The following is a 14,101-nucleotide window of genomic DNA, read 5'->3' as shown; positions in this document are numbered from 1 at the left end:
TCATCAATCTCTCACCAACATATGGGCCTAATTACAGGTCCTGATGTATAGTATGAGGAACCATACATATTTTATATACGGTTCCTCATTTCAGCCGTGTGTGTGATGGGTTATATGCATATGGAGTTTTTTAGTGCAGATATGCTTTATGGGAACACTGCTGTGAGTGTGTGGGTGATGTAGGTGTGTTAGTCATGCAGTTTATTAACTGATGAGAGCTCAGAGAGGTTTAACATGTTGTTTTTAATTACAGAGGGAAATTACTTTCACATGCAGATCAGACCCAAGGTTTTAAACAACAAACACTATTGAATAAAACAGAAATTTACAGGGATTCACAAACAATGTCCTCTTACATGGCACACAGATATACCATAGCATTGACAAACTTGACAGAGCCCAGTGCACTTAACGTCTCCCGACAAGAGGGAATAACTCATTTACCATCAATAACAACCATAACAAACTTTGCCTTACTGAATTATGGTTACTAAAACACTTATAGACACATTATTAATCCTCTCTCTCTCTCTTCTCTCTCTCACATACACATATATTCTCTCTTTCTCAAACACACACATGAACACATATACACACATACATTCATTTAAACCACCAATGCAGTGAAATGAGCACTTTAAATAAGTCAGAGCTTTCTCTTTGACCCCATTTAGCGAAGTCAAACACACACACTTTGAATGACACTTACGTAAGCTACATCCATAAAACTGGTAATACTAAAAAGTGTCTTGTCAGACCCCCTTCTCTCTGGCCGAGTGGAATTTTGGGTCTGCCCCTAGTGAAAATAATAGACATTGCGCAACGCACCTCCTCAAGTAAAGTAACTAAAGTCAAAACTCAACTGCGGAGAGCCAGTGTGTTGACCCTTCGACCTGTTTACGTTAAGACTCAGGCTATGAGGGTGAAAGGCTTTTTTGGTGGGGAAACATTTGGTCAGGTCTGTCTGATCTCCAGACGTTGTGCCTGTGCAAGAACACTGTTTGATGTCACAGCTGCGTTCTTTTTTATCGGCTGCCCCTAGAGGTCACTGAATAGGGATGAACAAACTTCTCTCAATTCTCCAAACAACTCTAAACCTACATGGGACTTTCCGCTCACACAGCACAGCACAGCACAGCACACATGCACCAACGTCCGATGACATCAATCATTCCACTGGGGGGAGGGGGGGGGGGGCATTTTTAAGGGCCCATCTACACGACGCTGTTTTTTGAAAGTGTTGAATTTATTTGATCGGTTAGGCCTTGCGTCTACACGACCCCGGCATTTTAGGAGGCTGTAACCGATATTTTTTGAAACTGGGTTCCGAAGTGGGATTTTTTTTTAAACCGCCGGATAACTTTTGCCGTGTAGACAGCAAAGCTGGCAATTTTATGACGACATAGCCCCACCCCTCAACTCAGCCACCGCACTCGACTTCACATGCTGCTTGTCAGAACAAACCGAACCATTAAAAACATATTCAAATGTTTTTTCTTTTCCCTGTCATAATTTATGTGCACAAGATATCAGCCTTTTGTGGCAAAGTTAGAAGCACACTGTTAGCTTAACTTAGTTAAACATTAGCTTACTACAACCTATGACTAATGCTTTAACAAAAACAATGTTTTGTCTTCTACACCTGCTTATGCACTACAACACACTTAGCCACTTTTACCTTTTGTGCACGCAAGTCTTTACCTTTTGTGCACGCAAGTCTTAACCTTTTGTGCACGCAAGTCTTTACCTTTTGTGCACGCAAGTCTTTACCTTTTGTGCACGCAAGTCTTTACCTTTTGTGCACGCAAGTCTTTACCTTTTGTGCACGCAAGTCTTTACCTTTTGTGCACGCAAGTCTTAACCTTTTGTGCACGCAAGTCTTTACCTTTTGTGCACGCAAGTCTTTACCTTTTGTGCACGCAAGTCTTTACCTTTTGTGCACGCAAGTCTTTTCTTTACCACTATCGTTAAAGGTGTGAAAGCGGTAGGAAAAAAGCACCCGTTGGTTTCGTGTAGACGTAGCCAGAGTGTGTGTGTTGGTTTCGTGTAGACGTAGCCAGAGTGTGTGTGTTGGTTTCGTGTAGACGTAGCCAGAGTGTGTGTGTTGGTTTCGTGTAGACGTAGCCAGAGTGTGTGTGTTGGTTTCGTGTAGACGTAGCCAGAGTGTGTGTGTGGCCTAAGACTCCCCCAGTCCTGCTGCGAACTCTGCAAGCCCTTTAGGGGGCCAGGAAGTCACCACCCTCTAAAACCAGCGACAGTACTGCTGTGCTGTGTGTGCTTTCTCTCTCTCTGTGTGTGTGTGTGTGTGTGTGGTATTGTGTGTGTGTGTGTGTGTGTGTGTGTGTGTGTGTGTGTTATTATATGTTTGAATGATCGTGTTATCACATGCGTGTGTGTGTGTGCTATTATATGTTTGTATGTGCGTGTGTTATTGTATGAGTGTGATCTTGTGTGTGTGTGTGTGTGTGTGTGTGTGTGTGTGTGTGTGTGCTATTATATGTTTGTATGTGCGTGTGTTATTGCATGTGTGTGTGTGTGTGTGTGTGTGTCCAGCAGCAGCTCTGCCGTGTGTGCCTGCTCCCTGGCCTTGGTCACCCTGAGTTAAAACATCAGCACAGGCCAGCAGAGGACTCCACTGGTAAATCTCAAGAGTCTCAAGCCCGTCTTAGAACACAGACAAATAAACAAGCCAGCTTCCTCCACCCCCTCCTCCAAAAAAGCAGCATTCTGTGGTCAATGTGAGAGGAGGAAGGGGCGTGGCTCAGACGTTGAAAAGAGTCCCACAGAGGCTTCTGATTGGTCCCTTATGCCAGGGCAGAAAAAGCGGCTGCTTTGCCTCACTTCCCTGAAAGTCATTTAAGTCTCATTTGCAGCTTATTTACAAACATCTCTTCTCAGCTTTTCCCCTTTTCAACTCTCTTTTGAGAATCACTCACGATCCTCTAAGCTACGCATCGGGAGTAGTTACAGACTCCACACATGACTTTGCCCAAATCACGCCACCCGTTCCACCCGTGTCCTTGTGGTCACACCATCTGAGCAGACTTGTGCAGGTGTGTGTGTGTGATCTCTGTGATGCTTGAGGCCTGACACAGCTCCAGCTGGGCCTGGGGGTCTTTGGAGCCCAGCGAGTTTCTGGCCAGCGAGCTCCGGTAGAGAGAGTCCCTGGAGCGCATGAGGGAGCTCTTGCACATGGCTCCCCAGAGGAAGCGCATGACGGAGGGGCTGAGGATGATGAACACCCAGGGGTCGATGATGGAGTTGATGGACAGAAAACGCAAGGCTACCAGGTCTGTCTTGTGACTCTCCACGCGCTGACCGATGGAGTTGATGTACACACGGATCTGGGGTGGGAGAGGAAGGGAGAGGAGAAGAATGAGCAAGATGGCTGGGGAAGAATCAGGTGTGTGTGTTTCTCAGAAGCACTTAAACTGAAACAGCTCTGAATACTCAAACAGGTAGTAAAGTAAATATGAGATATGAGCCTGGCCTTTTCCCAGGTGCGGTTAGAGTTCACATCAAGATACCTCTAGGTGCACATATAGAATAGAAACAGATGAAGCACCTAGCCACAGCTGGACACTGGACACCGGGAAGTGCTGCAAAGCCATTTGCCTCCAGCAGTGAGAATCTGTACTGGACACTTCTTAGGTGTTCATCTTTCTTCACTCAGTCTGGCCATCAATTTGACCACAGATACTCTGAGTCATCGCAAATTTATATAATCAATGACCACACCTGATGAGAATCGAGTCCCTTTACACTGCGTGATGAGGCTTTTACGTTTTTGCTTTTACGTCTTTGCGCAAATTTCTGAAACTTAAACAAGGAATTGTACAGTTTCTCAAATGTGTGCTACCAAAAAGTACAAAAAAAAAAAAAATCAATAAACCAACTAACTTATTTAAAATAAAATTCTTTCTGATACAGCAATGATTCACTTAAGTAATACTCTAAGTATTAAGCAAACTATTGTAAGTTATTAGGAAACAAATACATTGCATCATTCACACATGTGGATTAGGATTATGTAAGTAGAGAATGCTGCTAGTTAGTGGGTAACTCTGTGTTACAGCGCACCAGTAGTTACTTTCTAACTGTGTATTGGCAGCAGCATCTATCATTCTAATTTATTTATCATCTAAATCTCTTCTCTCTCGTTTTACATCTCTTCAAACCAACACACACGTCACACACACACACACACACATACCCTGCGTCACCCTTGTGGTATGACAGTGGAAATGGGAGGTTCCCTCTCTCTCTCTCTCTCTCTCTCTCTCTCTCTCTCTCTCTCTCGGATGTTTGGTGATGCTTTGCTCGCTCTGTTCACAGTCTCAATGACACACTCACTCCTGGAGCTCTCCCACACACCTCACCTCAGCTCACTGCAGCAGAGAGCTGTGCAGCCGGGCTCCACAGCTGGGCTTCTCACTCTGAGTAAGGCTGTGTGTCTCAAGAGAAAGTAAACCTGACTCACACACACGCTCACTGCAGAGCACGCCACAGAGGGGAAGAGCTCGTTATATGTGGTCAGCGTGTGTGTGTATGTGTGTTTTCTGGGGTTTTCCTCTTTTTCTTTCGCTAACTCATTTTCTCTCACACTGTTTTCCACACATTTCTTGTTACTCGAGGTACCCACTTCCATTGAACGACAACAAAACCAACATGTTGTTGAGGATGACTACAAAACAAAAAAAACTAAATGTTGATAGATAGACATAGATAGATAGATAGATAGATACTTTATTGATCCCCAGGGGAAATTCAAGGTCTCAGTTAGTTGATGATGACTACATAGTTGATGATGACTACAAGAAGAAACCGTCCTCTTTCACAAGACTGATCATCCCAGTGTCCACATACAACATCTTATGACAAACAAGGCTTAATTGTTAACTGCACAACCTCTCTGGCAGTTTGCGCAAGAGGATCCTGAGGAGAGATCCAAGCATCTCCCTTTCCTGTGGGAATACACACACACACACACACACACAAGGGCTGGGCTTAGACAGCGAGTCGATCACACAGCCCTGTGACCCCCAGAATATAAATGAGCAGCATACACACACATGCACACACACACACATGCACACACACACACACACACACATGCACACAGACACAAGCACACAGACACAAGCACAAACAATAGACGCCACACACAAACACACTCATATCCAACTGGGAACCATACACACAGACACACACTACAGACTGCACTGAAACCCAAAGCATCACACAGACACAGACACACACTACAGACTGCACTGAAACCCAAAGCATCACACAGACACAGACACACACTACAGACTGCCCTGAAACCCAAAGCACCACTCTGGCCTATCTTCTCCTGCTGTAACTAAACCACTGGGTGAGCGTGTTTAATTATTTATGCTACTGCCAGTGTGTTCACGCGCTAAAAGCCAAAATGCTACTGCCAGTGTGTTCACACGCTAAAAGCCAAAGTCCAGGAGAAAGGCTCCTCTCTCACTCTCTCTGTCTCTCTCTCACTCTCTCCCCCTCTCTCTCTCTCCCTCTTTCTCTCTCACTCTCTCCCTGTCTCTCTCTCTCTCTCCCCCTCTCTCTCTCTCCCTCTTTCTCTCTCTCTCTCTCCCCCCTCTCTCTCTCTGGTTTGTGGACTCTTTGGCCCATTATGGATGAGGAGAGGATGGATGCTGTGGCATATTGGTGTCCTAAAGGGCAAGGACATACTCATCTATCACTTCTTCTCCGTAAGGCATGGCCCTGTTGAACTGAAATGGATCTTAAGTGTGTGATGCTGTATAATATTGGCGTGGTATACGTGGTATAGGAGGACGACGTGGTACTGGCTGGGTTAAGGGTGTTCAGCATTCGTTTGGTCATTATCTAAATCACAGGAATGGGCAAGTCTGAAAACTAAGAGGGAGAAAACTAAGCTTTTATTAGTAAACCACTTGGCAATGCGATCAGATGTGGCCAAAGAGCTACAGCCCTAATGTTCAGCCAGATAGTAGTAAACCACTTGGCAATGCGATCAGATGTGGCCAAAGAGCTACAGCCCTAATGTTCAGCCAGATAGTAGTCGGCAGATATTGCATAGTGTATGAAAACTGATACTTGGACAACTATGGAAAAAAATGAATATGCGCGCTGTCATTGTGAACCACAATTCAACTCAAACTCTTTCAACAAAGGCTCACTGAGAGGCAGCCTGGCATCTAATTAACCAGCAGACAGCATGACAGTGTGCTTTGGTATATAGCTTAGAATGATGAATAGTAATGGATGAATCATGATAACCTGCCCTGTATTCATTCTAACTATGATCACAAATCCAAATGTTTGCCCTAAGCCTTGTGATCTTGCTTCTTTAAACTTGGAAAAAAAAAAAAAAAAAAAAAAAAAAAAAAAAAAATATATATATATATATATATATATATAAAGCTCCATAACTTGGTGGTTAAGCGTGAGATGGGAAGGGAAACAGGGATTTGGCCCAAGTAGTGTGTAAAATAAATAAATATAAATACTACAGCCCCAACGGTTGCAAGACCCTTTCTTGAATTTCCCCTTGGGGATCAATAAAGTATATATCATTCTATCTATCTATCTATCTAGGAATCTCATTTAAAATACAGTTTTTCTCGATTGCTTTGACCTGCTTAAGGAAACTGAGATCCACTTGGTCTTCTTAAACCCTTTCTTTGCACAGCAGAAGTCATCTCTCACGAATGTGTTCACACATTTTTATTGGGTTCACACATTTCTCACACCCTTTTGCAAAACAGTTACCACAGATGTCATTCAAAAACCCCAAACTCTATTGGTTTTCCTGTGCTAAACAGAAGGAAAACAATGTTTCTGAATCTCTGATGCACCTGTGTGAAACTCCTTTGCACAATTCTTCAATCAGCAATCATTCATTATCCATAAGAGATGCCATGTCTGTTCTGTGTTGCTATTTTCAAGTATGGATCTAATGCAGATTTGGACAAAGTACTATATTGCCTATTTGGTGAAGAAAACAGTACAAAAGGTGTTTACTGTAGGTCTATTTCGATGAAGAATAACAAGTTCAATGAAATGTGTCTTGTCTAGGTGTTTACTGTAAGTTTTACATGTCAATGACAGTTACATCTTGGGAGGAATGAATACATTATTTTTTATTCAGTACATTTGGTCTTTTCACAGTTTTTTTTCTGATACCAGAAAAATGAGAAAGAAATGGAACAGACATAGCAACAATGCTAATTTTGAGAACTATATTTTGCATTTTGTTGTCCAGTGTGTAATGATTGATTGAAATCACACAAGTGATTTGATGTCAGGATGTCTTGTTTGAAGGCAAGATTGGCTTTTGCTGCATGTTTAAGTGTTTTGAGAGAGTAACAGCCTTTTGCAAGCAAAATGTGTCGTTTTGAGTGCTTCTGTTCAGACACGGGTGTTGACTGTTTTGAGAACGTGATGACACACAAGTTGACACAAGCATCAAAACGATCGAGAAAAACTGTAACTATGATACTTCCTGCCAATGTATAAATAGAATGTACTGTATGTGTGTATGTCTGTGCGGATACATTACTGTCTCTGTGTGTGTGAGAATAACTTCAGCAGGTCTTGGGGGATATGCAGATATGCAATATGAAAACTAATGAATTCTGCTGCACTACAAAAGCTGCTTTGGGCTTCCTTTCATGTGATGACTTTTACAGCCATAGATACAATCAGCAACAAATCAAGAAATTAAAAGACATATCTTCAATTCTGATCTTTGCATGAGGCAAAACTGTGACGGTCAAGACATGACCGCACAGGACTTGTGCCCTGACGGCACTCATCTTCCCTCCATATCAGTGGTTATGTACCCACACATGCATGCACAACATTAACATTCACTAAATGACTTTTACATCACATTATGGACTGTTGCCTTGTGGATGGCAGCGTTGGCAGGGCATAGCTTTGTGCCGATCTATGGACGGGGTTGGCTGCGTCGGTGTGGCGACGGCGACGTGCTGTTGCGCAGGAGTACAGCTTCGGGCCATGGCTGCGTGGCTGACACTTTGGACGTTGGCACTCACCCAACACTATATCCCATGATCTAGTCCATACCCATCATGTGGTGCGTGACACAGGACAACTATCTGCTATGTTTGCACATTTATTGTTGACTTAAGTTGGACGCGTAGGCTTGAGTGGAGCATGGGTGCTATGCAGACATAAAAGTGACCGACTGTTGTGTTGTCTCATTCTGGCTCTAAATGTCCGGTGGCAAAGGGGGCCGACGAGACACTACGGACGATTTATTGGTTCCGGGCGGCATTGAGCCGTGCCATTCTGTTTATTGCTGTGGGGGACGTTCGCGACGGTCCTGATCAAACCGACACTATCTTTATTCTTAACACCAGCAATAGGGTAATATACTATTTAGCCATTTCTTTTGATATAACTGCTAGGGCATAGGTCACATCTATATGCTTGTGATTCAGGGTCTGTCTTGTCTTCCTGTAGTAATTGATTGTTTATTGTTTCCCTGTCTATGTGAATGGTGCTGGTCGCCAGGTATATGTACCCCTCTGTTTTATTTGATGTGAGTCTTGATGTTGTTGGTGATGCACAACGTGAGTGTTACGACCCTGTATTTGGAAAATAGTCACCTGTAAACTCTATTGGAATTTTTGAAGAGCTGTTGTTAGTTTTTTTCCCTTTATTAGTTCAGTAATTGTCCTATGGACCCCTCTGCTTGTATTGTGTGCAAGCCCCGTCATTAAATTTTTGGTCCATTCTCAATCACTGCCTCTGCGTCCTTGGCCATACCCACTTTGATTGAAGGTAACTCCGCTCGGTACCGTGACAAAAACCACCAGACCATGTGTGTGTGTGTGTGTGTGTGTGTAATAGTCCACAGCTATCCCTTTCAGTGTAGCATGTGATTCTCACCCAACGGCTGGACCTGCTTGTATGCATTAATCACAACAAAATTACAAAAACAACTCCCAAGGCTGTTGCTTGCGTACAGCTTTTCCAAGAATGCACTGCTACGCTAGGCAGATGACCCTGCACATAACAGAGCTCATGACAAACACTTGGAATGACTCTCTCTCTGATGTAAGCCTGATTTAGCCATCATTTGGCCCAGCATTGGCCCAGCATTGGCCCTGATCTGGCCTGCCTCTGTCCCGCTTCAGTCTCTCTCTCTGATGTAAGCCTGATTTAGCCATCATTTGGCCCAGCATTGGCCCTGATCTGGCCTGCCTCTGTCCCGCTTCAGTCTCCATGCAGCCCTGAGGCTAATGACGGCTTGACTCCAGCGAAGCATAAACACATTCCTGACTCTTAGAGACACCATCATGTGGCGACACATGCGGTCCCTCTTCCTTCCTTCTTGGGTTTTTTTCACTTCTGTTTGCAGGGATTTTCTCTGATTGTGTTTGAACACCCGTGCCCGTGCTTGTTTTCGCTGGTTGACAGTAAAGATGGGGGCCCTGCGGCGAGTCCACCGCTCTCTCCTCTCCTCATTGTCTCGTTTCCTTCCCTCTGTGTGTACATGTGGCGCTCTCTCTTCGAGAACGCACTTTTATCTACAGGACTGAGGCAAACAAAGCTGCATTACATCACCTCTCGAGTAAGGGTTAGCTGAAGTCAGTGGGGTCATCTACCGGCATCTACTGCCGTCAAGACTACCATACAATGTGAGCAGTGTTTCCCCTGCAATGTGTTCATCAGCAGCGCAGCGCCGCTCCTGGAATTCAAGCGCCACTGCAAAAAAGTTGCCTAATTGAAAAAAAAAAAACGCAAGTGAACTTAAGGAACAGCTGCCGTTTGTTCAGGTTTGATGTCAACAAATATTAGTAGGCTAACGTTGAAGGCGCAGTCAGGGATTCCACAGGAGATCACGTTGTTTGTGTTTATGTTTAAGTTTATTAGCAGATGCAATTTTGTGTACATTACGTTAACCATTAACGATTTTGTCTACATTATGTTAACCAAGGAACCAAATTAAACACGCCAGCGAGATAGCTCGCCCCTACCTTCAGTAGCCTATTCCCAGATAAATTCCACGCATTGTTTCGTTTTGTTTGTGATACAGGCAATGCTTTCAAGCCCTGTGTTGCTAACATACCTAGGCTGTGACACTAAGGTCTAGCTAGCCTATTGGTGGGTTTAATTGAATTTGAGTAATAGGATACGCAACCATTTACATCTGGAGATAGTTTGTAATTCCTGTAGAGCTCACCAAAATCATAGAAATGATACAAGACACTTATCTCCTATAATCCAAGATAGATTTTCTTCGAGTCGTTAGGCTTTTGAGAATTTATTTTACCAAATGACATGGAAAACATAATTCAATTTCATCCACATATACTTATGCACAGATGCACAACAATGCTACTACTAAGTTAGCTTAAAACCGTGAGAATCAAGCAAGCCTTAAAGTGACAGGCACTCAATTTGACCTGCACAGCACTAATACAGTGTAATGACATGAAAGAGAAGTCTATAGTTTATACAGTGCTGTGCAAAAGTTAAGACACCCATGCTGAAATTGACTAAAAGGAGGAATAAAAATCTTATCTTTTAGAAATTGATCTTAATGCCTTAATAAAAAAAAAGAGCAAAAATCAAACCTTTAAGGACATCAATTATTTTTGAATGTATCATTAATGGTAAATAAATAAATGTTATTATATAAATAAATGTCTTAACTTATGCACAGCACTGTACATTCTAAATAGTAATAGTTTGTACAGTGGCCTGTGATTAAGCTTTATTTTTTGTAATTAATTGTAAATAATAATTTTCTGTTGTGTGTGTGTTGTGCCATTTCATTTTTGTTTTATTTCTATTTCTAATAATAATGTTAGTAATAATTACTAATAATGTAAATGAAAAAGGTGAAAGAAAAACATGAATAATCCTGTTCAAGTACTGCAATAATCATGCTTTGTAAATGCTTGTGTTGATGGTTATGTCATAATTTGTAACTCAATCTGTCAATTTCCTTTCGACAAAATCCACCAGAAGTCACCATTTAAGGAGTCATTTTTTCATTTTTTTTTTTGGGGGGGCTTCCTACGATCAACAGCACGCTGCTGGAAAAAATTCTAGGGGAAACACTGGTTAGGAAGCTTTAAAGTCAGATGTCAATCAGTTGACATTTAACTTTTAAAACAGTAAGCACAGAAAACTAAAAGTGATTCATGAATTGGCTGGTTCTGTCAGTCTTAGGCTACGTGTATGAGGTGTTTTCCATTACAATTAAATGTCAAACAAATGGGTGTGCGCTCAGCAGCTGAGTACATGCAGCAGGCTGACCTGTGCAGCTCTCCTTGGCATTATTTTCTTTGGTACTCTGAGATAAAGAAATCTAATTAATTAAACAATTTTGTACTCTGTCTTTTTCCCCATATTTAATGAGTTTTGTTGCTACAACTAATTAAGTTCAATGATGATTACATGCGTCATTTGCATGCAGAATGCAGTATTTATTCTGTAATAGTAGGCCTATATTAAGTGTAATGACACAGATTACTATGTTCTTCTCAGATCCCTGTAAGTGATAATGCTGCTTCACTCTAATCCTTGCAGAATGTAAATTATGTCCTTAGAATGTTAACGAAGAGAGTAAAAATCAAGCTTTTATGGGCAACAGCTGTGTATAGGCTACGGCAGTTATATTAAGAGGCAAGGTTGGAAATTTCCTGTGTCATGTAGAAATAAGACTTCTCTTTTTGATGCAATGAGTAATTTTTCGTGAGAAAACAAAAGCAGCAAGACATTGTTTACTCTTGACTGAATGACATACGTGCAGAGTTCCATGATATTCCTGTAAATTTTAAGCATGGTTTTCCCTTCTCATACCTTTTAGGGCGTTTGTTTAAACCGGCCCAAATATATTAACAAATGCATGGAACAGCTGTAACAAATGCATAGAATATACAGGAACATTAAAAAGCAGGAACATCGTAAAACCTAGCAGAAAATGCCATCTGTACAAAGGCATGAGAACACAGTAGCATTTGATCAGCTAGCTTGGTTCACAGTTTATATTTTCAAGTAGCCTGTATTTATTTGTCTATTTGTCTGGTGATAGGCTAATACCTGGGGGCATTTGGCAATGTGGGTAAAGCCAGTGTCCACCCACTCCCTACAGTCTACTAACACACACAAGCCAAGCCAGGCATGATTCTGTTTCAAATGAATTTCATGATATACAATTAATAGAAAGCAAACTTACCATTAACGGAAGTGAGCAAATTACGAATATCACCGTCATGAACACGAGCAGAATGAGGTGTTCGAACTCCTCAGCCATGGAGAAGTACCTGCGGTCCTTCCTGCTCCGCGTGGTTATGGAGCCACCGTTCATTTTGCTACGCCTCCGGTACATCAGAACCAGATGATAGACAACAAAACCATTACAAGCTACTATAGACACGACTATGACGAGCATGACAGTTGCGTAAACCTCGGCGTAAACCCTGTCCTCCGGTCCCTTTGGATTCATATCTATGAAGCACCAAGTCCCGGGGCAGTACTGAACATATTTTCCAAAGCCCGCAAATGGCATAAGGCAAAAAATAAAGCACAGTACATATATTACAGGCACGGTGAAATATCCACAGCGCTTGCTGATGTACCGTTTATATAGGTAAGGGTAACCGATGGAGAGGGATCTCTCCAAGGCCATCGCGAAGAGTATCGACAGGGTTGCCAAACTGAAGAAAGTCATGGTGAACCCGAAATATTCGCAAACGGCCATCCCGGTAGTTGAGTCGTTCGTCCCGGTCATCCCGATCATGGTCGTGTTCATCGAGTAGGATGTCAGCACAAGAGGACTGACGAGGCATGTCCCGGTGAGATCCGTGATGACCAGCGTGGTCACCAGCAGACGGAACAGGGAGAGCCGCTGTCTGCTCTGATCTTTCTTGCGTCGGACCTCCAGGAGCACGAGCGCCAGAACGTTGCCGATGACTCCGGCGGAGAACATGATCGCGCTGATGAGGGGACTGCCCGTCTCCACCGAGTGTCTATGGTGACAGGTGTCATTCTCCGTGTCCATATGAACACTTTTGTTTCTCCGGAAAACTTTCACCTTTTCTTCTGAGGCGAATTTACCGCGCCCCGGTCATTTCAAACCCTCTAGTGTGAGGAGATGACTCAGATGATCTCTTTTCAGTGCTTCTTAACGCCGGATATCTCTTGGTGATTAGCGCATTCAGGCTGCCAGATCAGACTCCACTTCAAAACAACGTCCGACTTCGTGGCATAGTCTACAAATGCGCGCGGCGTCTGTTCTCTGTTCTAGCACTCAACGATGCTAGGATCTGTCTATGAAATATCCAGCCCCCCTCCTGGATTAAGTGGTGCGCATGTGGACTCCTCTCGCTCTCTCGACTGGAGGAAGTGCGGACTGTGGGAGAGCGCGCGTGAGCCATGCGTGCAATGAATTAGTTGTTCGAGGATGAACAGAAGTGATGAAGCAACGTCATCGACAGGTCGGCACACCCTCTCATAAACCTCAACATGAGAAGTAAAGAAACAGTAGAAACATAATTGTTTCTTGTTTGTTTTAATAATTGTTTCATAAACTTTGAAGCCTCAACAATTGAAGACCACAGATGTATACTCAAAATTGAATCATAATAAATTAAATCAAAATGTTTAGAACAAACTGTTCTAAAAGTTTTCCACCTTTGAATTTGTATATGGGTCCACACATTAATGCAGTTATTCTAAGCAGATTTGCAGACTTTCAGAAACTTAAACAAACGGTTAACAGTGTTTCAGCTCACAGAAATACTGTATATTTGTTATACAAGTTTTGCAAGTGAGCGACCCCCATCTTGTCTTGTCTCACTCGTGTCCACCCCCCCCACCACCACCACCACCACCTCACACACACAGACCCCTCATGCCTTGTAACTAATCTTTAAAAGTAAATCTGTCAGTAAGTTCGGCATTACTTTCCACAGCCTCTCACACGCCGTCTTTGCTTTCTTTATGGGAGTCGATAATGGGTCTTCATCCTCAGGTAATTCGGCGTGCTGAGTGTGTGATCGCGACAGAGATTACGTGTAGCTACATGTCTGCTTGAATGAGAGAGGTTTTC

The 14,101-nt window shown here is 42.9% G+C and overlaps 2 protein-coding genes across 2 annotated transcripts in view; one reads left to right on the top strand and one right to left on the bottom strand.

Moving 5' to 3' along the window:
• nid2a (nidogen 2a (osteonidogen)) overlaps positions 1-14,101 on the top strand; it is a 110,322-nt gene that overhangs the window by 36,459 nt on the left and 59,762 nt on the right. The gene's annotated exons all lie outside the window — the stretch shown is intronic.
• Positions 225-13,523, bottom strand: ptger2a (prostaglandin E receptor 2a (subtype EP2)). Its single transcript, XM_042087259.1, has 2 exons — positions 12,227-13,523; positions 225-3,344 (listed from the first exon to the last, which is right to left on the bottom strand). Exons 1-2 carry the CDS (start codon positions 13,049-13,051, stop codon positions 3,027-3,029), a joined length of 1,143 nt encoding a protein of 380 aa, XP_041943193.1. The 5' UTR covers positions 13,052-13,523; the 3' UTR covers positions 225-3,026.

The sequence above is a fragment of the Alosa sapidissima genome, chromosome 1 (genome assembly GCF_018492685.1).
Source record: "Alosa sapidissima isolate fAloSap1 chromosome 1, fAloSap1.pri, whole genome shotgun sequence".
In the NCBI taxonomy this organism is placed as follows: Eukaryota; Metazoa; Chordata; class Actinopteri; order Clupeiformes; family Clupeidae; genus Alosa; species Alosa sapidissima.
This window is presented reverse-complemented; position numbering and strand designations above follow the sequence as displayed.

Bases quoted from the DNA above. Each gene is read 5' to 3' on its own strand.
- ptger2a (XM_042087259.1), bottom strand. From the start codon at position 13,051: ATGGACACGGAGAATGACACCTGTCACCATAGACACTCGGTGGAGACG. The intron at 3,345-12,226 runs GTAAGTTTGCTT...CTCCCACCCCAG, and splicing joins TTTGCTCACTTCCGTTAATG to ATCCGTGTGTACATCAACTC.